The 25,857-nt window shown below is 41.3% G+C and overlaps 2 protein-coding genes and 1 pseudogene across 2 annotated transcripts in view; 1 reads left to right on the forward strand and 2 right to left on the reverse strand.

Moving 5' to 3' along the window:
- Positions 1-1,424, reverse strand: part of HOOK1 (hook microtubule tethering protein 1) — a 28,819-nt gene extending 27,395 nt beyond the window's left edge. The window contains exon 1 of the mRNA XM_037404051.1: positions 1,260-1,424. Within this exon, the coding sequence (XP_037259948.1) occupies positions 1,260-1,310 (51 nt within the window). The 5' untranslated portion in view covers positions 1,311-1,424. The remainder of the gene's footprint in view (positions 1-1,259) is intronic.
- A 397-nt stretch (positions 1,425-1,821) lies between these two features.
- On the forward strand, positions 1,822-25,814 carry LOC119155560 (annotated as a pseudogene).
- Positions 25,803-25,857, reverse strand: part of FGGY (FGGY carbohydrate kinase domain containing) — a 327,828-nt gene continuing 327,773 nt past the window's right edge. The window contains exon 18 of the mRNA XM_037404963.1: positions 25,803-25,815. The gene's annotated coding sequence lies outside the window, so the exon portion shown is untranslated. The remainder of the gene's footprint in view (positions 25,816-25,857) is intronic.

The following is a 25,857-nucleotide window of genomic DNA, read 5'->3' on the forward strand; positions in this document are numbered from 1 at the left end:
TGAATCATGATGAAGTTATTCTTACGTGACTACTGAGAGGAAAACAGAAGGTTAAAGAGCCCCCAAAAAAGGAAAGAAAGGTATGTATAGATTAAGTGACAAAAGATATCCACCTCAGAAAGGCAAGCATAAGACAACTGAAACTCTAAAGGCCAACAAAACATCGGAAAGATACAAGATCACTACAAGGCAAATGGAGAGAGGAAAAGAAAATAGTTTTTTCAGTGATTTATTAGACTTTAACTTGTTAAAACTTCTGTACTATCACACAGAAAGTAAAAGGAGTATCTACTCCGCTATGTTGCTATCACTTTTGCCAGTTTCATTCCTAGATCTCGACAATGCTTCTAAAACAGTCCCTTCTTTCCCTGATTTACACTTCACACAGCCAAAACACCTGCTATTGCCTCCTGCCAGGTAACTGTGGCCTTCCCTGCCAAGATTTCATCTGAAAGTTGTATTTAGCAGAGCCCACCCTTGCCAATAATGCAGCATCTACAAGAGCAGAATTACCCACAAGGAAGCAAAAGAAACTTGTTAAGACATAAGGGATAAAAACAAAGCAAGCCTGATCAATGAGACGAACACATAGGATTTGATTCCGTATCTTAAAGGTCTTTTCCCACTTAACGTGATTCTATTGTTCTAAAGACGTGCTGCTCGCACAACCAGCGCCCACGTTTCGGTGTGCTGCGCCTGGCTAACCCCTGCCTTCACCTATCCAAACCTGGGATGAACCGTTCCGAGGTTTCTGCTCCCGCCAACTCAAATCAAATTAACTGCACGTATTTATTATTACTGTTAATTACTGGGCAGTTCCCACACTGAAGCCACTGCTGCAGAGCCACTCCGTGGGCCTACAGGACACTCAGAGGACCCCGTCTGCGCTCCGCGGGAGTCGGGAAGGCCGTTTCAGCGGCTCCAACACGCGTCTGTCACGCAGGCCGCACGCCCGCAGCCATGGCTGTCCCCGAACCGCCTGCGGCTCCTGCCACCTGCCGCTGGGGCAGCTCCCCGCCCCGCCCCGCGCCTGACAGGAGCCCCGGGCGGCGGGACGCCGGCCCCCGGGAGCCGCTCGCCTCAGGGCGCCGCCGCCCCCCGCACGGCCAACAGGTGCCCCCGTACCGCTGCCGGCCGCCCGCCGCCCGGCTCCGGCAGGGACAGCCCCTCCCGCCGCGGGAGGCCGCTCCTGCAGGCCCCCTCGGGGGCAGCGGGGACGCGCCGCCGGCGGGCAGGGAGAGGGACCCCGCGCGACTCACCCAGAGGATGAGGCTGTCACAGAGCAGCAGGTCGGCCGGCTTCGCCTCCATGGCGCCGGCCTCTCCCGCACGGCCGCCCCCGCGGAGGGCGGCTGCGTGAACGCCCGCTGCAGCGAGCGCGCTCACGCCCAGAGCGCCGCGCAGCTGCCGTGACCGCGCGCGCCCCCCCCCCGCCCGCGCCGCCCCCAGCGCCCCGCTCCGCGCGGGGGGGGGCGGTGCCAGGGCGGACACGTCAGCGCCCGCCCATGCCTTCGAACGCTGGGAGTGTCAGCAGGTGTGGCCAATCACAACGGAGAGGTGTAGCTGTTCGCGCCAATCACGAGGGCATGCTTTAGGGGCGGGAACGCACCGCACAGCGGCTGGTCGCCTCAGCAGCCCGCGCTACAGCCGCTGTGCGCGAAGCTAGGTTGTGTCGCGGGGTGCGGCGTGGGCCGGGCAGCCGGCTGGTACAGCCCCTGCCTGCCCTTCGCGGCCCCGGGCCTGTGCAGGGGAGCCGGCTGGTACAGCCCTGCCTGCCCTCCGCTGCCCCGGACCCGCGCAGGAGGCGCCGCTCCACCTCAACATGGCGGCCGCTGGCTCCTCCCGCGCCGGCGGCCCGGGCCGCGGCTGCCTTCTGGTGGTCGCAGGCGCTGGCGTGGAGGTGACGGGGTGAAGGGCTGCTGGCCTGGCTCAGGCTTACTTGTGTCTAACGTGTAGGTAGGTTAGTGTGCCTGTACCGGCCACAAATGTTGCTTTCAGAGCAGGATACAGAATTGTTTGAAAAATACTGTCGTTAAGTGAGGCAAAAATGTAAGTTCGTCCTTCTGGGGAGGCAAAGAATGGAAGGCCCTTAAGCACGAGGCTGGTGAGCAATTGTTTCACACGTTCTCCAGGCTGGGGGGACATATGCCCTGCCCAGTGGCACAGGTGGGATTGAGAAGGTCAGTGGCAGTTTTGCCTCTTTTTAGTTTATACTGCCATTTTTTCCCCTCTGCTTAGCCTCATAGGCTGTTACCAGAACCAGCCAAAACCCACTAGAGCTCAGTGTCTCCCGGGTGGCAGTGCTCACCCTGCTAGCCTGGGTGGTGAAGGAGGCCTGGCAGTTCGAGGGCCGCTGCTGAGCTCCTGCCCAGCAAGGCTTCCACGCCCCTGGCAGTGTGCAGGGCATGCTGCCCAGGCTCCACCGGCAGCCCTGTAATGACTGCCTGCACAGTACATCAAACACCACCAGACAGGCACTGTGCATGTTCATCTTTGGTATTTCACTACATGATGTAAAAGTACTTCTTTGTTTGGACCGTTTCAGAAAAAAAAAACTTGCTTTCTTCTGCTATATTTGTTTCATAGAAAAAACCTTCCTTATTTTATCAGATCTTGGGTATGCCTGGTTCAGATCTTGAATACCCTGCCTCACACAACCCAGAGAAAAGATTTAAGTACCTTACACTAGGAAGATGTGATTACTCTGTCTCCTTTGCTGTTTCAGCACAAGACCTTCAGTAACTTTTCTCTCCAACAGCCTCTTTTACTAATTGAGTTGAACAGTTATTTTGTGTTAGGTGATTCTGTTGAATATTCTTACATTGCCTCCTACTGAAATGTGCAGGATGGCATTAAACACATCAGTGTTTAGGTCAGTCTAAGAATTGACTAACTGGAATAATAGCTGTTACAGGCATCATACACTCTTTTTGGCTATCCTGCTTTAAGATACATGCTTTAATTTTCGGTTACTGATTCTACTTTGACTCACAGAGATTAAAATTGTGGTGGATGACGTGGACAGTATTTACATGACTCTTTCTCCTTATGATGCTGTCTGGAATTGATAAAAGCTCGAAAGTAGACTTTAATTTCTGGACACCCTTTGACTGTTTCCTTCACCGAAGGTTCTTAAAGAGATTTGGTTGCTATGAAAGATTATCAGAAATCCTTATGAAAAATAGAGTAAGGAATAAAAGCTTTTACTATAAAATCCCACAGAGTTCTGTGCTAGGATTTGTACTGTTGAGTGTGCTTATTTTAGGTTTTTAATATTTTTGCTTTTTTATGGTAGCTGTTGCTAATTATTTATATTTTTTTTTACCCCTCATCATTTGCTTACTGTTTTTCCTTTCTGTAATTTCATGTCTTTTCCCTTCTCAGGAATGTCATAGCATCTGTCACTTACTACCAACCTTCACCCAGTTTCCTATGTCCCATTTCACAGAAACATAATTCTGCATTTCAAGTTACTGATTTCGTATGTTCTTTCTCTGCAGATTCAACCTCTCACACTTGTTTTCTTTATACAGTGTCTACAGGCAACTCCTTTTTATCCTGGGTTTATGCTACATAAGCCAGGGAGCAGCAAAAGCCCACTGCCTTCTAGGGAATATGGAGCAAAGAGGGAGAATGCAGCCAGTGGGGCAGGGGCTTCACCAGCCAGGGCCTCATCCCACAGTATCCAAGCAAGGCGAGCAGGCAGGGCCAGGGCTGTTCAACCCCGAGTTCAGATGATCAGGCAAGTTCATGGTGATGAGGCAAATACAAAGTAAAGCCCGGAAGGTAACCCGCCGGTCAGGGTCAGGCTAAGAGAGAGCAGCCAGAGTTCAGGCACAGTCCCATGATCACCAGGCAGGTGCACAGCAACAAGGCAGTTCTGAGGTCAAGCTGGGAATTCAGTCCACAGGTCACAAGTCCACATCAGTGGAGTCCATGACCAGGCACAGGCATGACTGTGACTCTGCTGAAGGCGTAAGGCTGAGCTTAAATAGAGTGGGCCAGGGCAGCAGGTGTGGATGGACGCAACCAACTGAGGCCATTCAGGTCTGTTTGTGCACTTGGGGCCCTGACAACATACTCTGTTTCAGTGGGGTTGTTTTCCATACATGCAAAAACTACTGCAGAGAACAGCTTTCCACTAGAGGGCTAATACCCCTGTTTCAGGGTTGCTCCTCATTCAAAAGCATCTAGAAAATATTATTTATAAAGGATGGCTATGCTGGAAAGGCATTACAGACTGTCGATAGCACAGGGAGCTTGGCTGGTATCTGTGGGAGAGGCGTTCATCTGAAAGACAAGGCAGGCTACACAGGTTTGGTAATCTGGGGTTATGTCAGAAGAGATTGGCTGACCCATGCACTCCTGGTTGGTGCATCCACGTCAAACAGCTGACTCCAAATGACTGAGTGCTCACCCAGATAAACTAGTATTAGCACACAGCAAGGATCTTTCTAAGCAAAGCTATGTTTACAGCATACTGAACTCTACAAAAAAACAAAATACAAGTACATACGGAAATCTGTGTAGCTATTTTACATCTTTCAAGTTGCAGCTGCACAGGGGCACAAGGAACACAGCAGCACTGGCAAACTATGCTCAGAGATCTGCTGTGGGGCAGATGAAGGGCAGCTATGTAAGTTATGTAGAGTCAAGTGGTTTGGTTTTATGTTTTAAGCCTGAAAATTTCTTCATGAGCTGCAGCTTACATGAATGTGTGTCAGCAAATTCTGGTTTTGTGTGAATCAAAGATTATGACCTATATTAACATTCTAGAAATGGGGAAGACTAGCTTGGCACCTCATGCCAGGACTGCAGTTCAGTCTCCTGATGTCTAATGTCCACTGTTACTACATTTTAAAAGTCAAGTTAAAGTACTTCTCGCAACAGGAACTTAATTAAAATGTGTTTACTCTTTTTGATAATGAATCCCTGGCCTTCTTGACAAAGCATCTGGCAGTCTTTCAGTAAGGGTTGTCTACCTTCCTTAACAAAAAAGAATGGCATTTGCTACAGTAAGTTAAGTTGCTAGGCTTATAAATCTGATTCCTAAGGATTTTTTATTTTCAATGGGTCTTACATTATTATATTCAATAATATGAACAATATTTAGTTCAGACATTATTTGGTGGCTTGCTCAAGAAAGCCACATATCCAGACACTTGAGTTTTCCCATACCCTGTGTGGCAGATATGCATGTCTGTTGTAGTTTAAAAATATTCTTGTTGGAAAATACTAATCTACAGGACTGCATCTAAAAGGGATTTTCCGAGCACTTGGAAACAAAGACGTCAGAATGTAAAAATACCGAACAGTGACACTTGGTGGTTAGTTATGTAACTTGCATGTTTCTCACCATTAGAATACATGAGATGAAAAATACCATTTTTTCAGTCATATTTAGTAGCTAATGTAATTTATGGAAGTCTGCACTTCCCAACGATCTTCCAGAAGTTTTAGAAGCATTAAATAAGCCTCATGATGTTCTGTGGCACAGAGGCATATTTGAATTTTTCAAATGTAGAAACTAGAAACACACCAATTGCCAAAATGTGTTGAGTTAATCATTACACAATCAAACTGATTTGATACATGCTGTATTCTCTGGGCCACGTGTCCCTTCACATCCTGTCATAATCTCTTACATCTTCCTGGCATATACATTCCTACTTCCTTTAGAATCAAGCTATATGTGTATTGGAAGTTACTATATTGTCACGAAAAAGGCATTGGCTATCTGTTTATTCTCAAATGTGTCCAATTTAGAAGTTACTGTTATCAAATAAAGATTATTTAGCATAACTAACACCTAAAAATCATAAAATATTAAGAAAAAAGCCATTAATATGAACTCACATTATTTGACCGGCTAAAAATTACCCATACCTTGCTGGTCTCACGCAGGTTTGTGTTTCCTGATGGCACAAGAGATTGTCCAGGCTTCCAAAACCAGGAGGTCACTAGCAGTCAGCACTCACAGCCTTGAGATTACAGCTGTAGCCCCAGGGCCTGCAGGCTCCTTAGAAAGTTGCCCAAGAGACCTGTGTCAGCTGTAAGAGTCATAGCAATCACTTGCTTACTCCATTCAGGTGTTAAAGCGGGCAGGGAATGACTTCATTATTGCTTTCCAATCTCTCCATGAGTTGCATTTTACAAGACATGTAACTGCCAGGGCAGGCGGAGGTACAGAGAAAAATCATACTCTGAAAAGGAGCTGTTTGGGCACGTGATACCAGCTTACTTCCTTAGGTCTACCTGAGAGGAACAGCTCGAGGAGGTAGAAAGAAAGGCTAAAACCAGAAACAGTAAAAAGAGACAGACAGTCCTGATGGTTGGGGTAGGTGACTGTTTCAGTGTTAGTGCCTATGCTTTTCTACGGGTTTTGTTGGGGGCAGGAGGTATTGCTACTGGTGTTTTAGGCGAGTAGGAAGATACAGGGTATACAGCATATGTCTATATTGCACAGTTGGCCAACATCACTGGCTCCTGTGCTGTGTTTGAAGGAGATCCCATTGCTTTTTCTCTAAAGAGGCTTTATGGTACTTTCCAGCTCAATTATGCCCTGAGGGAAGTGGGAGCAATGTCATGATGATGCGTGTGCAATTTTTCACTAGGTAACTTAAGTGTCTGTTTTGTTAAATACTCCTGAAATATTTTGTCTGACTGTTACAGGAGATGAAAGTAATTATTATCTATTCATTATCAAAATAGTAGGAATTCTGGATATTTTGTATATTAATTTTGAAAATTAATACTTTTTAAGAGAGTGTATTCATCAAAGGAGTCTTGTATTCAGGCTTTTCTGAAAGGTAGAAATATTTTCACATGGAATAAGCATCTTTCAAGTATTTTCACATTAGATGGAAATACTTTCATCACTTGAGGCCCTTTCTTGGAAGTCATTCAACTATGAGAACACTCGCTTTTAATAAAAGACTGTTTAAGCCAGTGGGATTCCTGGAATTCCTGCGCCATTTATGCTCTTCTTTACACTTTTTTTAGCACATCTTAATGAACATTTTCTTTGATCCCCACAGACTTAATGGTGGTAAGAAATAGTCATCTCATTAAAACTAGGAAGGCTGTTTTACAATGAATTTAGTTTTGACTGGAGTAATTTCTGGGGACCTTGGTTACAGACTCTCGGGTATAGTTACCTTAGCCCATGTGATACTGTCAGTGTGTATATGGAGTACAAATGCATGTACACCTGTTATACAGAATAATAATATCTATTATAGCAGTTTCAGGAAAAAATGGCAAGTACTTTACAAATGTTAGTTAAGGTTTATCGTATGTCAATGAAGTAAGTATTGATGAACTGAAACAGATGTTAATTTAACAATATTGCTAACATGAGCTATGCAGATCACATTTTATTACAGAGAATACTAAATTGCAATAGGTCTCTATTGTTAATCTCACATGTAAGAAAATAAACAAAACCTGGCAGGATCCCTGTAGACAGTTTTTTATCTCTTATTAGCAAGAGAAGGGGAAAGGAGCTGACTGGACAGGAAGGCTGCTTGGACTTGATCTGACACAATTTTTAAGCAGCTTGCCTTAGTACTCTTCAGAGCCACAGGCTCTGCAGAGATGTGGCTTCTTTTTGAAATTATGCATGTGAATATTTCTGACCAGTCCACTGTTTCTCAGTTTTCCTGGGGAAAGGAAATTGACTTTGCAGAGTCAAAAAGAAAAAGACAAGATAGACTATATGAGGAGTACCTTACCTGGTCACTCCTTAAAGAACTAGAAAAGATGAATGCAAATAATGATGGGTTATCTCTGCTTTAGTATAATGTAATTCTGGGGGGTGGGGGGTGTAGAAAAAAGGTGGAAATAATGCCACAGAGCCTTATTTATAAGTTATATAAGTTATATATAGCTTATAACAGAAGTTGTGATATCTCATTAAATTCCATAAAAAGCTATACTGGAAACAAAGCAGGTCAGAGGTGGAAAACTACCTATGTTTATAAAAAAAGGCTGTGACCAGATCTTTGTAATTGTACTTTTTGGCTTCATAGAGCAGGAGAGTAAATGGTTAACATCTTTAAGGAATGATCTACCTCAGTTACCTCAGGGAAACACCTCAGATTCAGGAACTTTTATGAATGGTGACTCCAGCAGGAGAAAATATTTACACCTCTACGACAACATTTTTCCTCAACGAGACCTCGCTTTGTCACTTAACTTCTCCTCCTAGCATGCTCTATCGCTGCCTTAGTTGTTTCCCTAACATTTGTCAATCTCATATCTATGTTTCTCTATTTCTGGCTTTTTGTTTACTTTCTCACAGATATCTGCACTTCTATTTTAGTACTCTTATCTTTTTCAGTGAACAAGGTCACAAGCGAAAGTGGGCTTTGGCAATTCCAGTATTAGCTGGCTGACATTAATTGACTTCATGGAACTGTTCGCACTGTCATGGTAGCAGCTCCTGGCTTTACAAGTTCACATATATTAAATTTCTCAGATACAATTTCAGTTGGTGCCTTAACAAGAAAATGAGTACTAGGATGTGGGCTGTGACAGAGACTTATTTGTCACAAGCAAATCCGCATTCAGACTTTCAAATCTTGTTTCCACAGGTGCACTGAAAAGGCAGGGCAACGTTGTAACTCTTAAGGTCCTGTGTCCCAAGAAGACCGTTTGGTTTGTAGATTCTGATCCTGAGATTGTCCTTGCACTTATTTAATATTGTGCACCAAATACCTCCAGTTTTCACCGCAGTCTGAGATTACTCCATGAGTAGGCTCATGAGCATGTTTAGTTTCAGGATCAGGGAAATCACAAACTTTATTTCCAAAAAGAAGTAATCCCTTTAGCTTGGTTCTGTGCCAGGGTACTGTATGTAGTCTTGGACAGAGAAACTAATTCTGGTAATATCTCTAATCTCCCTAAACACAAAATAATTTTCAAAACTGCATCCCATTGTACCTATCTTATACTATTATCTTGTTTTTCAGAAGCATTATCATCAGCATAGAAGATTCACTGAATAAAACGTTAATAACTTATTATTTTTAAGTGGGAAATTAACAGTCATTAAAGAGTATTCCTTTCCCAACATCTATAAGTTGGTGGGGAAAATTACTAAAATACATGATTTTAAATGGAGTATTTAAGTAGTGTTCTTTAGTTGGAGAAGGAAAGTGATCAAAAATAGAAACACTAGGTGAAAAATGTTGTAGCTATCACTTGCTATAAAATAACACAGAAATGTCTAAACCCCAACCACAGCTACACAGACTAGGATAGCGCTATAGGTATGTAAAGCATGAGATGTATTGTTCTGATACCACAACTTTTCTATATTAAGCTAGTTAGCATGCACCTGACAAAATTTGAGTTCAGATTTTCCATCATTTTTATATGAATGTGATTTTCCTTTTTTTCTTTGAAAATAAGTCTCCGTCTGCCTAAAAATTTTGAACACATTTTCTTTCATATTTTAAGGTTCTCTTGATATAGCATATTCCAAAGAGTGAAAGCCAACTCCTACAGCAGGGGGGTCGAGTCTCTTGTTGACAGATTGCTTTCTCTAAGCAGTGCCAGGGAGGTTGCAGTTATTTTTATTGGCATTTCTAACAAAACTACCTTTTGCACTCGGATCATTTTTTAAAGATAGAAGTTATTATTGCCTGATTTTACTAGTCATTTGCTTATGTTTCCATTTAAAGAGATTTCTGTCTTGCTTTCCTGATGCTCTTCACTGATAGCTGGTCTGGTATGTTTTGCTCTTGCATAGGAACCAGGTTCACAGTGGTTCTGATGGCTTAGCTCCTCGTTTTAGCAGAACACTGTGAAGCCTGCCTACGTATCCAGCAGCCACCACTATTACATCCCAAGACAGAATTAGGTCACAGCTGGGACACACTGGGAGTGCATAATGCAAAACTCCACCTCAGTCGAACCCCCCTTGATTTGTGTCAAATGCCATTACGTAGGCCCTGCTTCAGAACATTGCTAGGAAGTGTTATTTCACATCTTCATACTTCTCAATCCCATCTTTATATTTCTCAGGCCCAATTTTTAGTTAGGCTTTTGTAGAGTAGAATAAGAAACTTGGTTTGTAAAATTGGGAATGAATAATGCAATAATACGAGCGATTGGCATGAACAGACCTGTTGGCTTTGATGGGACTATTCGACTATGCAAAATAACTTGGGCACTAAGTGTTTGCCAGCTCAAACTCCAAAGCCAAAATGACAAGCTTATTATCAGCAAACAGTATCACTTGCAATGTAGTTGTGCTTTAAAGCCTCAACCAAAGATCTAGCACCAAAAAACCCAACCTACAGTTAGACTAAATGGATCTGGGATTGTAACTTTCAGGCATGTGCTGAGACCAAAGAGGCTGGCAAGGCAATAGGAGTAACTGGCCTCGGGCAATCATGGTTTTTCTGATGTAATGTATAGATTATAATTTTATTGTGTCTATGATCTTTCTCAAAATATTCTTGAGCTACATGAAGGGAACCTGCTATTATTTAACAGTCTTTCTCTGGCAAACGGGTATGGTCAAATTCCATGAGTTAAGCTTAACAGAGTCTCACTTTCCCCATTAAAGACTGGGTGCTGATGGAAATGCAAGAAGACCGCATATTCTCTGCTGCTCTGCATCTAGCTGTGCATGGGGCAGGGGGAAGTGCTTTGAACTGTAATGGTAACTTGAGCAATAATAGGTTTAGAGTGACCTAAAAAATGGAACTCAAATCCAGCTTATTGAAACAATGCAGAATTTAGCATCCAGTTTCCAAGACTAGCCTGTCTGTTAGGTAAGGGCATAACGTCTGCAAAAGAGCCATAGTGCTATGCATACAGCCCCTGGCAAGTAGAAGGAAATCTGGGCTCATTTCATCTTCACAAAACGTTTATAATATTTTTGCTATTATTTAGTTAGAGGGGGGCTTACCTCTGTATTAAAACCATTCAGATCCTTTTTTGAGTTAGTACTAATCAATTGCTCAAATGGCCTAGCTAAAACAGATTTAATGTGTTCAGACCAATTTTCCAGTGTATAAACATTCCTGTCTAAAATAATCACAGGAATAAATTACATCTTTGTTAGCAGCCTTTATGAATTTAACAGAGTTAAATTGAGCAAAGTAGCTGGGAAAAGGTTGGAGAGAAGGAGCTGTGCTCAGATATTTGGGGAGTACATTGGGGCAAAGCACTTTACTAGAACAGCCTGGAGAGGATGCTACTGCTTAGACTGTGTCAGTTCTGTGGATAAAGTAACGGCTCCAGCTTCTGCATCTGTCAGTCTGGCACCTTTAATAAGTAATTAAATGTCACTGTAGAATTGTATACATACTTGGATAAATAATAAATGACAGCTATCACACTAGCATGCGAGCACACATGCGTACCCAGGGCAGGAAATCACATACAGCATTTCATTTGTTGCCAATTTATCTGTAACAAAGTGAGGAAGATGCCCTGGGGTCTGGTGACTAACAAGGAGCATTGTTTATGCTACAAATCCCATCCGGTTATTAGTCTTTGAAAAGTGCTTTGTTTAGCTTATCAGTGCTTCAGCAGGAATGCCAGGGGCATTATTTTTGTTCTAAGTGTATTTCTGTTCCAATATTACTGACTCCCGTTCCACCCCTCCATAAGAGGTTATGTGTTACCTGAGGGCTGAAAATTAGGCATGTGCTTCAATACCTTGTTGAATCAGGATCAGGATGGTTAACACTGCACAAAAACTAAGCCCTTAACAGGTTTCCTTATTAATTTTGCTGCATTAAATTGGAGGACATCTTACAGAAGTCAAGCCTTTCTTAAGTCCCATGTATATATGCCCATCAATTAAAATTATTTTAGCATGTTAGACTTTCTGCTTAACTTCCCCACTTTACTTGATAATTGGCAATATTGTATTACACACTCTGGAATTGCATAACTGCAGAATTAGATTATCACAAGTGTCTGGCAAATTTTAAGCCTTTTACAACAGTACTGATAAGCTGCTACTCTATCAGATGATCAAAATACCTGTAGTGTGCCCTTGATCAAGTTAATATTTAAAAATAGCAATGCAATTTTTAAATTAGGTTCAAGTATCTTTTCAATTATGTTGAACATCTTTTGGAGGGAGATTTCTACAATGTTTTAGAAAGGGAGGGCTCCTGGGTTTATTTCCCAGGAGTCCTCTGCTTTGTTAGCAGATTTGCTTTACTTGAGGGGAAAAAACCCAAACCACCACATTTCTTTCATAACCATAATTTAGAAAACCTGACAGATCCTTGCCATTGAGCAACTAAGTTGACAAAGACACGTAGCTGGCCTTAATGAATGATTTTACACCACCACTGTCAGCTGGTGTAACTCATTCAGGTCCTCTCAGACATCTCTGGAAGGAGGAATGGTAAGCCCAACTTTGTGTAGTTCTTCTGAACCATGGTAGGAAGTGTTCATTAGAATGATATCAATAAATAACCAAAGTATTTATTTATACTTTTAATCATGAGATTACTTTTGGAAAATCTACATGAACTGATTCTTCCTTTTAAAATATGTCATGTTTTTAATTGCCTTGTGATTAGGATAAATATGTATTGTCAAAGAATGAGCTGTCCAGTGTATCCTCCCTGATCATCTTAATTGTCCTTGTAATTGAGGCACAGAGCAGTTGCTCACCTATCAAAGGAATCTGACCAAGAGGTCACACAGTATTATGCCTTCCTAACAAGTCTGAACCTCAAAGCAAGGTCTCTTTTTCTTCTAAATAATGGCACATGTTCATGGAAACATAAATAAATATTTGTTAGCACTTGAATCTGCTAAGTGCTTTTTAAACTTTAATTCTTTCTGTTAAGCATGTTGATGAGAATGAACTCATCACTCATGCTTTAAAATTAAATTTCCTTGTGGTAGAACTGAAAGATGTTGTGAGCTGAGGTGTATCAGAGAGATAAAGGTTTATACCAAGGAGCTTCTGGCTTCATAATCAACGTGATCACACCTTTCATTTTGCATGCAAGTATTAAACATTTATCAAATCTAGTGGCTGTATTTCAGTACAATAGACTTGATTTTGCGGAGTTGTACTATAATTATTTTCTGAAATGCTCAGCTTTCATTTTAAGCCAAAAGATGTGTCCAGATTTGAAAAGATCTCCTTATTTTTCAAAAATCTGACTGTTATATAGGGAGCTTCTGGCCTTGAACAGTTTCAAAGCCTGGCCCCTAATGAGATACCTACATGGAGAATTCTTTTGCAAATCTGACCCCAAAAACAAGTAACAGCTGTGGTGCTCACTGAGAAAGGAATATAAACATAAGGGCCTGATTTTAGAAAAACTTTAAACTGTATTTAAAAATAAACAAATAAACTTCCCATAGTCTTTGCCACCCAGCAAATTTAAAATTTGACATAAAATACATCGTCATCCATTGCAATCCCTATAATCTTAATCAAAGTCTTCAAAAGTCATCTGTCATATATGAGCATGTATGTCACAGTACATTCAGCTTTCTTCTTGCTAGTTCGTGAACCTGGAGGCGTTCATTTTCCTTCTGTACTTTTTACATAGGGAGTCACTTTATGTCCATTATTGAATTTAGGCGCATGGTCTGGTGAAAATTGCTGCTGGTGTGCATTGGTGTGGTGGTGAGGGTTTTCTCAGTGGACACGGTGATCGAACCAATTTGGTCAGTGAGAGCACTATGCCAGCATCCCCTATGTGGGTGATGGCTTTCACCACTGAGAATTAATTAAAAGGTGACCAGTGCCACCTCTTGAAAATTCGGAGCCCTGCCCAGTTCTTTCAAAGAATACTCTGGTGCATTTGAGAGGATGCTGGGTCCCCAGCTTTACAACGTAAGAGTTGAGACATGCCCTGTGTTTAATATTACTGTTGGCTAGTGGCAGGCATCTCCAGTACTTGGCCTGGGTGATTTAGGTATAATCCTTACCTTTCTCAGTCTCTGTCTGTGCTGGATAAGGTGCTCAGGAGTCTAACTCTGGAGTAGGGAATTCATGATGGGGAAGATACCCACAAGATAGGTATTGTGGTACTTAAAATTTGAGGTGGCAGAGTTTAAGGCTTTCTCTGGATCTTTGGAGCCTAAGTCTGGTTTTGACAATAATTTGCTTCTGAACTTTGGAATTTGGTTTTGGTTGTGTGTTGTTTTGTTGTTGGGGTTTTTTTGTTTGTTTTGTTCCACCAAGTGAAGTAAATTGGCTTCTACTGGACTATACATTTTACCATCCCATTCTGGCTGTAGCATGATTCCCATGAACATGGCTTAGAAACACCAATATTTTATGGTTTTTAAAAATGACTCTTAGACAAAAGCTGACATTAGCTGTTCAAAATTAAGAAAATTGTATGGAAAATCTTGACTTGGGGTATCTTCATATAACATAATGGGAGTTGTGGGGCTTTAAAGTATGAGGAATTCTTCAGTTTCCCTCCATCTCAGATTTGGGAACAGACTCATTTCAAACTTCACCAGTGTGAGCAGTATGAATCCTGAAGGAACTTTCCAACTTGATCTTCTGTGCCAGCTTTGTGGCACTCTCTAATCTGACTGCAGCTAATCAAGGTACTAGAACATGATGCTTCTGCTGAGAAATGATGCAAGTTTATCTCACTTCTCCCACAGCAGAGATGTTTCTGGCAGAGGAGCCTAATTTCAGTATGCTACTTAGAAAACTACTTCCATAGCCCCCGTTTTATTCATCAGAAGTACTGCACAGTATCAGTACGGCAGTGTCCAGGCCTGGGATTTTCAAAAGGGAGATAGGAACCAAGATTCAAACACAAGGCTATGAAATAGTAGCTTTTATGGGCACTCTCAGAGTTTCCCACCTAAAATATTAACTGGAATGACAATTTTAATTGTGCTGTTTGTAACTACATGTAGAACTACTGCATGAGAGGAAGCTCCCTAAAAATCTGTCATTTTATGCAATCACACTAAATATTTATTTTAAGACACAAAATACTAACTGCCATAATCACTGTTTCAATTGCTAATTCAATCTGCTAGTTCAAATGTTCAAAGGCTGGCTCAAGATTTTGAAACGGGTAAATTAATTCTGGCAGACTCATAGCTATGTCAGATATCATCTGTCTTCTGTTTCTGTCAGGTCCAGCTGGGTGGTCCCCTTATAACCAGGATAAAGTCAACTTGAACACCATTTTGAGTTCTTGGACCCAATAAATGAGAAATTTGATTATGTGCATATAATCTTTTAAAAATAAATGAAAGATGTGGCATGTTTTTCCTAGCCTGTCTACTCAGGACAAGGCTAGGTCACTGATGTCTTTGCCGAAGGTGACCCCAAGTCTCTTTTTTTCCCCCAAAAAATGCTCTGTTAAGAATGGCTATACCAGTTCAAAACCAGGGCAATCTGCCCTCTCTGCAGCAATGGATGCCTAAAGAAGAATAAAGAAACATTAATGATGCTTCCCCAGAATACTCTTTCATCATCTAGCGAATTATGGTTCAGGAACTTCCTCAGTCAGGTGCTACCGTTGCTTTTAATAGTACTTGATGCATAGCACCTGTTGAACTCAAATTTCCAGTATCCCTAAGAATGTCCACTGCTTAACTGCATATGTAAAGAACTGCCCGTTTATTTTTTTTTCCTCTGAATCTGCCACCTGTTAGTCATACTGCAAGAGCTGGTTGAGTTTCCCACCTTGGGTCACTGAAAGAAAAAGAAAATAAAAAGCCCCCCTGTTTTGTGGTACTGCGTTTGAATGATTTTTCTTCATTGTATACATGCACATATCCTTCACCTAGTGTTGTTAGTGCAGGGTCATTGTCTGGGTCTTTTCTCAAATTCGTAGTGCTAACTCGAACTGAAGTGCTGTGAGAGCAGAGCTTGAGCATTTTCAAGGTCTCAACAGGGACCTGCACTCACCTGATGAGTTTCCAGCCCCTTTACCTCGTAGCTTACCTCAGCAGCCAGGACTGGTATCATATGGCAACGCATCAACATTCAATTTTCCTATTTTCTAAACAGCACAAACACTGTTTCTGTGCACTTGCTCATGTAACTCAGCAGAAGGTGAGTCATCTGGAAAAAAACTATAATCATTTGTCCCCTAGGAGTCATATAGTAAGTTAATTACTGTACAACACATTCTGATACAAAATACAGGGGCAGTTTAAACCTCTTGAGGTTGCAAAGGGCAAGAGAGCTTTTCAGAATTTCCATTGATTATGGTCTGGGAATGCTGGGTTTCCTGTGACTTGGTATCTATTGCATAATCAGGAACACATTTGGCTCCCTTTGTTGTATGAGACAAGCTAAAGATATGTGTGTATTATTACTCTGCACAAATAAAGAGTAGAAACCTAATCAGCTTATGTCATGTATGCAGTGTTTATAAACACAACTGCTCTAGGGCAGTTCCTCAGCTGATGAAAACTTACTGCATCTTGTATCAGTTGAAATAATGCTCTTCTGAATCAGCAAATACCCCACCACTACTGCATGGGAAGTAAAAATTTAGGAATGTGATGTGCCATATGAATTTTTAGGATTGTGTTAAAACCTGCTTATTTGGAGTTCACGTGTCAGTGTACTGGACTGGAATCAGATCGTTGCTCTGTTTAAGTTATTCGTATCCACTCATCCCAGCTTTGTTGGGCTATTGTGTGGTTGTTATCTCAGTAGGAGATAATCTTATCAGTGCATAGAGAGGAAAATCTGAAAACAGCGTAAATGCCTTCAGCATCTGAAATATTTCTGTTGAGAATCAGAAACAAATACCTTTATAACTTCACAAAAAGTAAAGGAGAAAGACTTTTCTCAGTAGTTATGGCGTGTTGTTTTAAAACCTCCAGTTCTTCTAATTTACAGATCCTCATTATAGGAAGGAAGGACTGGTATTAAAGGTGCTGATTTAAAATTACTGATTTGGTGAACTCGTAATTGTAGACATGCCTCTGGCAAGAGACCCAGTTTCCTGAACACTCATTTGGCAGAGCTGGATGATGGCATCTCTCTTAGAAATACTACATTAGAAAAAATAATTACTTTAAAATATCTTTGTCTATTGTCAAATGAGCTTGAGTCTTCAAATTAATTCTGAATCTTCCAGTATTTGACATGCAAAATACAGAATCTATTCCATTTTCTCGTTATAAAAACTTCTATAAATACATCAGATCTTTGGAAGTGTATTCATTGATCTGTCATCAGGTGCCAGGTACCAATCAGGTGTTGGAAAATAGATAGGTGCCAGTCAGGTATATGAAAAACAAATTAAGAAAAAATCCAAATCGGGCAACAAGGGACAGCAGGCATACAGTGATACTGTAATCTCAAAGTACGCCATTGTCTCATCTGAATGCCTGACTTCAGTAATGCAAAAATAATACCCATTCCCTATAATGCTGGACCTCTGTGATCGTTAAGAAACATGTGAAGTTCATAATTTTTTGATCAAAATACAAATTAAAGCTGTAATTTACACCGTCTCCTGTTAAACCTCACTAAGCCTGCATAGGCAGTGGAGGACAGTCAATAACCTTCAAGATGCTGCCTTAAAATAAAGGAACTTCCTTGGAAGCTCCCTCCCAATTTCAGAAGTGCCCCTCTGGTTCTGGGACTGATAGAAACGTTGAAATAACTTTACCTTGAGAAAGAAAGGACACTAACCACACCATTATTACATTTTCTTCAAAGACTAATCTCATCGTAGTTACGGCAGTCAAACATATGGTCAGACGTAAGTTTCTCCACAGTGTGCTAAAACTAAGAAGGCAGGTCCATCATCCATTACAGACCAGCTAATGCATCATAATAAAGGTAGCAAAACCTTTCCATGTGGTAAGGAATCAATAACAAGTAAGAACAGCTATTTTGTCTCCAATTGTATCAAGCCATCCTGGAATAGATGAATATATTGGCAAACAGGCTTTTACTGCTTACAGGCAATGATTTAGGAGCAAAGACTGGAAGACTAACGTACATCCTTCAGCCTTTCCCCTCCAGAAATATGATAATACACTTTGGAATTTAAAATGCCTCTTTATCATTTCAGAGGCTTACAGAATTCTTAGCTTCCCACTCTAAAAACAAAGCTCAATATTATTTTTAATTATAGACTTCACTAAGCAAAGGGAAGGATTGATTGGAAGCAATTTATTTACTTAAATAAAGGAATCTCTTTGCTATGTAGCCTATGGCATACACTAAGAGTACCATTCTGCCACCCAAGGAAGGCAGAGAACACACTGGACTTGATTTTAGTACATTTAAGTGATAGGCATAGCTACAAAGGAGGAAGAAATACGGTAATGATTAGTTCTGTGTGACAGCTATACTTAGTTTCTGTGACTCTCTGCTAATAATAGTAAATTATTATTAATGAACTGAATATGTCAATCAAAATACTAATTTACTGAAGACTCTCTACTACTACTCTTCCAGGTCACTCCAAATTTGGCAACATAGTAATCACAGTGACTTGAGCTGCCCCATCTGCCTCCAGACAGCTACTCTCCCAGTAGAAACCAACTGTGGACATCTATTCTGTGGTAAGTTCTCTGGACTGGCAGTGCAGTGTTCAGACAGGGTACTACATAAAGCACTCCTCAAACAGAAATCTGAAGTCCTGTGTAAGAACCAGGACCAAGCCCCTCTCCCTGGAATTAACGTAAGTGCTCTCACTAGAAGCAGCAGAAGTCCCATCTTTATATCAATAACTGTATTTTTATTTGCTCATTGCTTTCACATCTACAATGTGCCACTTTTGAAATACCAAAGAAGTCTTAAGATGACAAGAAGTAACAGATCACCTCACAGGATACTGTTAAATTACAACACAAACTCACGGAATGGGTAAAACGCACCAGAAAACCACACAATGTATATTCAACTGTGAAAAAAAAAAACTATTACAAAAATCAGCAGTCAAACAATCATACAGTTTGTAACTGTGAAAGCTCAAGACGTAAAAACCAGGAAGTCTTACCTTCAAGTGTGAACTCACTTCTGAGAAGACAGCTTGTCTTTTTAATCAGCAGCAATAAAAAAATCCAGCTATCCCATAAAATTAACTCTGCTTGTATTTATATTGGTGAAAACTGGGAGTAAGACACACTGGACTTAGGTCTGATTTGGTTCAACAGACTTGTTTCCCATCTAAAACATTTGTCTAAAGTAAAACAGAAGTGATCTAGAGCATGAAGGCATAATTACATTGGTTTGTAGTCCTATAAAAGCTTTATAAACAACTAAAATAATATATACTGAAAGTCACATATTAATTGAAAAAGTGAGTTTCTAGTTGTGTATAAACGTTCTTATAATCTGTTTATTGTTTTTCAAGTAAACCCATGTGGTCATACAGGAGAAAAATATGCAAAGACATCTCATCATGATGTATGCTCCAGTCCAGCATCTGTCTTAACAGGAAATGGACAGACCCAGATTTAGAGGGTCCTTCTGTTGAGGCTACCCATGGTGTGCTCTCCTGTCCCCCTCCTGTGCATTTATAGTCACTGGATAATCTAAGTAAAACCATAATTCTCTAGATAAATGTGTCTGCTAAATGCCTTCTTTGAGGCTGCTAAGCCATATGGTGAGGATTACAAAATTTAAATGATTTTTCACAGGGAATACAAGGATGAAGCATAGAGTAGTGGAGGGAGTTACGTTCATAATTGCATTTATAAAGAGGATTTCAGTATTTCTAAGGCCCACATTCTGCACTAGAGCCAGTGTGAGTTTTGCATCTGCTCTGAAAGGTGGCAGGATAAGGCCACCAGCATACTTGGACTGAATGTTACTTCTCTCAGACCTCTGAGATACATCGTCCAGTGACTTTACAGGTGAAGTTTACAACCTCACTGCTTCAGCTGCTTATCAGGTTCCTTGCTGAACGCTGTCATCCCCACAGCATGGCTGGCAGAAGAGCACTGGAGTTCATATTCTGATGAGGCTGAAACTGCCCATGAAGGTTCTTCAGGGCGACTGTGCAGCACGAGACCAGTAGCCTCTGGCAGAGGGGCAGGCAGGCAGCTGGAGGCAGTACTGTCTGATACTGCCACCGCAAGTCACATCAGAAGACACTGGTCAGAACCACAAAGCTCCATTCTACTGCGCTGGCATTTTACAGAGACCTTAAAGCAAGTGCAAGTGACATTTACAAGCCATTGATGCTTCTTCCACCGTGTAAGAGCGTTATAAAAAGACCTAAGCACAACGGAGAACAAGGGGCTGTGTTGTTAATGCTGGTGCAATAAAAGCACAGTTTTATCTTTAGGAAGTGTCATTTTTCTCTACACTGAAATGACTGCTCACGCAGCACAAGTCCTTATCACCACTGCCGCTGTCTCTGTGCTCTGAAACCACAACCAATCAGTGGATCACCAACAGCAAGGGACACTTTGTAGGGCTCATCTACCTCATGAGCGACACCATTTAATACTTCAGGTTGTTTCATGTTTTCATAATAGTGTTTTATAACATACAGGAAAAGGATGCTTTGAATATAACTCACTCCAGGACAAATGGTAAGTGTATGGCCTCAAAACGTGTTTCAAATAATGTTGTGATAGTTAATAATTTCAAGTACAAAGATAGACATAACAACAAAGATCATCAACTTTCCTCTTTGCTAGCCTGGTTAATTTTCCCTTTTCCATCTGTGAATATGACATAATGATATTTTACTTTATTTTGAGATCTGCAGAGGAGAAGAACCATACACAAACTTGATATATTTTATTATCATTAGCTGTATAAATTTAGCTGGGCTTTAGTTTCCTCAAGTACATCACCATTCACACTCTGAAGCATTGATTCCAGTGCAATGCATTATATATGTTATGACTATGTTTATATAGTAGAAATGGCCTCTGTAACATGTCTGTTTTTCATGCCTTAAACCAATAAAACTTTACATTGGGCTTATCAAAACCATTCTGTGTAGATTTAAGTCTGTTGTGACTGAAATCGGTAATAAAACTTCTCTTGATGCCCTGTGGAGCAGAGCTAAGGCAATGCTGAGCTCTCTTAATAAATTCCGCTCTGGTAAAAGTTTTATTTAAAAAATGTGGTCAACCCAGAGCTTTTAAAGAAGATTAATGTGGACTTATAAAAAATGTCTGATTTTATTATTAGTAGTAATTCATACAGTTTGTCCTGAAGTTTTCCTTTTCAGCTTCAGTTTGAACCATATGTTCAGGAAGTTCAACTGAAAAGCGATCCTTGAGCAATATTATTTCTTTCTAATTAACAATAACCACAGAGGTATTTTAGAGAAACCTACAGACTCCCTCAGAAGGTTGTGTAGCAGGCCAGATTAAAACAGGATTTTGTCTATATTATGAAAAATTCACTGAAGCCCAAATAGGTCAACTTCAGAGGAGTCCTTCCTTTCCTGTTCTACTAAACAAAGGATTCTGCATGCAGCAAATTTTAATTTCCATGTGTTTTTTTTTCTAAAAGCCCTTGAAGAACTATGGGATCCATCAGTGCTCCGTTGTCATCGCTGAGACTGAGCACAGGCACAGCAATGCAGCCATGTGGATCACGATACGGGATCTGGACCCACTGGGTCAAAGCGGTTCTTCGAGTCAGGTGTGATGTTTGTCAAACATGGAAGTTCAAGCAAAAGCTGGAAGCTGGCTGCCAGACTGAGTATATACATACCGCATGGGGATTTAAATATAAACACGGCCATGTGCCCAGCCAACTGGTCTGGATATGGAAACATAATAGAAGAGTCATAAAGCAAAACCCTGCACACAAATGAAAACAAAAGGAAGAAGCACAAGCCAGACAGAGCAAGGCTCATAAAAAATACCTTTTGGCCAAATTTAACATCCCTAGTCTGAGTATGTAAGATGTAACAGATAGCATCATGAACATTTTTATACTTGATTTCAAACACGGTTTCTCTAATAATCCCCTTTTCAGTGACAGGGTGGGTGCAGAAAACCCTGCACTAAAAAGCACGTGAAGATTCCTTGTTATACTACTGCTTACAAGAAACTACTTGCTGATTACTTTTAAGAACAAAGAGCATTTTCCAAGGCAATAAAACAATTCCAACAAAATGGCAGTGCAGCGTTCTGCTTGTTTTCACTGGGGTTCTTGTCAAATTTGATCAGTTTAAATGTTGATTCATTTTTTTCCCCTGACCTGTCACACTGCACACTGCACCCGGGAGCTGAAAGTCAAGCTGTGCTGCTTCTGATTAGATGCTATTTGTGCTTTGCTGGTTTTGCTGTTAGTGCCAGCACTGACATTCATGTATGTCAACCACCACTGTCAGCTATACGTGCCCTCTAATCTTACTGTCCTCAGACTCTGCCCTCTTTCACACCTGAGACCTCGGGATGTTGTATTTAGAAGTTAGCAGTTGTCTGGGTAAGGAGAATTGAACAGAATGCAGCAAGTCACTCCTCCAGAACTGTGCATTTCCAGAAGGGTAACAGAGTTGAAATACAGTTTGATACCTGTACGATACTTCATCACCAAAATACATGTTGTGCCACCGGGAGTCTGCATGCCCAGGCTGTCCCTTGGCTGTGCACGTTGGTTTATCTGCCATAACTGGCGCTCATAACCCCTGAAAGCCATACCAGCTCTGGAGGAACTCCACGTTTATGTGCTGCCTTTGTCCACAGCAGCCAGCACTGCGCTCTGAAGCGTGCCTGTATTCCCGAGTGCTTCAACAACAATCCAGGGAGCTTCAAGCATAAGATGCTACCCACAGGAAAAGAAACTGACTCAAAGTCTCTCTTAGGAAGCCCATGTATGGCTGTATATACCAGCATAGAAGAGCTAAGGCTCTGGTTTTGCACAGTCACTTTGCAGAGTAAAACTATGTATTAAAATGAAAGAATTACGTTTACTTTCAGAGTCAGTTGTAGAAAGAGGGTTTATTAATTCTGACAACTTCCTTGTAAACATTAAATATGCTCAAATATATTTCATGCATCTTAATTTCCTTTTTGTTTGTGGGTTTTTTTGTTTTGTTTTTTTGTTTGTTTGGTTTTTATTTTTTTGTTGTTGTGGGGTTTTTGGGGTTTTTTTGGTAGGCTCCTGTCTGATCACATACTGGAAACACAGTCCCTGGTTAGCAGCAATAACCTGCCCTCTCTGCAGACAAAAGGTGAGACTTAACCTCCATCTCCACATACCATTATGATACATATAGAAATGACAAGCTTGCGCTCTTAATAGCAACTTTGTTTATCCTCTAATTTTCTGTAGCGTTTCAAAACCCACTTAGACTTGAATGACCCTGCAGCCATTCGCATTTATCATTTGACACGTCATGTCAGGCAACTCCGTGAAATATTAAACAGGCCTCCAGCATTTTACTTTTGCATAGTTCTCTGGGATAACACTCCATAAAAAGCAATATGGAAATTCCTAATCTCACCTGACCCCAGTCAGAGGCTGCCTGTTGTACTGGAAGGTTGGATGCGGGGTATAAAAGGAAAATGTTCTTGCTATTGTGGAACTGCCGGAGCTGGACAAAGGTCCAGTTGCAAGAGAGAAACTACAGAGAGGCACATACTACAGAACGCTGTCCTTTATACTGGAGATTAAAATACTCTGTGCTAATGCCAATCTTATCTTGTGAAGGTGGTTCTTCTGGATAACATCTCTTGTGAAAGCAACAAGATAAGCCAAGCAAACAAATTGTACATGACATTAGAGATTACAACAAGTGTTTCTCAGGGCAGCCTCGACCCGTGAGTATTTATACCTCCACATTTACCCCGTTAGTAGCGCAGAGGATTGAAAGAGACCCAGCAATGAAAACTAGTTTGTATCATTATGTGAATTACCTTTTACACACTTACTGGCAATACTGTAGTGGAAGGGTTACGATCCACTGCTGGGTCCAGCACTTTCTGGTAAAGGTGCTTCTTGGAGTTCCTTAGCTCGGAGCAGTTCTTCTGCAGTCGTCCTGGCAGGGAGTAGAAAGCAGTGTGGGATGAAATACAGGAGGCAAAGCAGAACTAGAGATGGTCAGGCTGGAACTTTCAAGTATGAACTTGGATTTGAACTCCAGGATTTTAACTCGCCTCTGAAATTTCAAATGTGATTCCAGCTTAGAAGCAGCTGTTTTTTACCCCAGGTATTGCCAAATTTGAACAGTCCATGCTGGCTCTGCACTTTCTTGAAGTGGGAATCCCAGCTGGTACAGAAACATGACAGGCAGTGGAAATGATGTGAAAGATGAGGGCTGAAGGCACAAGTGAAGCCCAATCTTGACAGGACGTAGAACATCACCAAAGCAAATCTTCCTCTCCTGTCACAACCTAGTAGGGGTCCTGAAAGGACTGCGGGGTCCGTTTCGATCTATGGACTAGACTAAGCACTGTGGAGGGCAATATTATTTTTCAACCCAACAACCTAGCATTAATGAAGAGTAATAATCACCCAGGCCTATGGCTCCTGTCCACAGCCAGGCAAGACTTGAGGCCTCATTTTCAAGCATTCATATCCTACACTTGATGCCAGGTTTTAACGACAGGCATATACTCAGTGCAGCCATTAAGGCTCAGTTTTCAAAAGGATCCAATATCAAGCATAAATACTTTATTTTCAAAGTGCTAGGGCTGCAGGGATTCCTTTTAGAAGTGTGCCGCCAGATACTGCAAAATAATTGAACAGCATAGGTGGATTTGGACAGCACAGAAAGGTTCTGCGTTCAAGAAACTGGAGTCTAGAAGTGCTTAAGAGACACCTTGAACCAAAAGAACTGCATGCATCAGAACGCAAAATTATGTCAGTCATCTGAATATTTAGTTCGCAGGTTACCTTTATGACATACAGTTACTCCTGACTCTTACCTTGTGAGGAATCTTCATTTGGGGTGGTCTCATATGGATTTTTTTTCCTAAGAGTTGCCATTTGCTCCTTTGGAACTATCATATGCTTGTCTTCTCCGTTTGACATGAAGCCTGGGCCTCTCTGTAGGACACTTAGAACAGCTGATGACATGGTGGTTGTTTCCTTTCTTTTAATTAGCCTGATAAACATTTGTCAGCAAATTGCACCTAATGGGGTAAATACGGCAAGGCCTGCAGCTCAGAGCATGCTGCCAAGGGCCTGACTGCCTCAGACTTGGGAGTCCTTGGTCAAAATTAATCAAGCAATGACAGGCTTCTCTCTGCAGGCAGCGTATGATGGATTTGTCGTTCTGTGGCTGACAAAGGCTGAAGCAGGACGCAGTAATACTTGCCGTGGCCAAGTGATTCGATGTGCAAGCACTTAGGCGGCTAGTTTTACCCTGTACACTTGCTAGACTCTTTCATGCTGCATTTTTCTGTAACTTATCTTCATACAAAGTGCGTGAATTGAAAATGCCTAAAGCTATGAACAGAGCTTAAAATTACAATGCCAATCAACTTGCAGCTGAAGGGTTTTACAGCTCTTGAGCTTTAACATTTTACATCTTGGCTCAATCTGAGCAAAATTTTAATTTGAGAACTTAGCATACTGTACAATTTGCTAAGTTTGCTAAGTCTTGTATAACACAAGGAATGTTAGATAGTATCACTACAAAATCTTGTATCAGTGCTTCATGTTATCACAGCTGATTACACATCCACTGGAATACCGATTTTTTTACAGTTCTGCAATGAGTACAATCCTGATTTTGAAACAGATAATACGATACTGGTAGTTACACTGGCTTGGAAGTAAAAAGCAACTATAATGTAGAAGCATTGCAAGGGGGAAAAAAGCATTAAAAAATCATGCAAGAAATGTGAACAAATCTCTGGGTAACTTTCGTATAAGCCTCTGCCAGGTACACAGCTTCCTTGAACTCTGTGCATCTAAGCTTTGTAACAGTCAGCATGACTCTCTGCTTCCTTCCTAGACTTCTTCATACACTCCTTGTGA

The sequence above is a fragment of the Falco rusticolus genome, chromosome 11 (genome assembly GCF_015220075.1).
Source record: "Falco rusticolus isolate bFalRus1 chromosome 11, bFalRus1.pri, whole genome shotgun sequence".
Classification (NCBI taxonomy): Eukaryota; Metazoa; Chordata; class Aves; order Falconiformes; family Falconidae; genus Falco; species Falco rusticolus.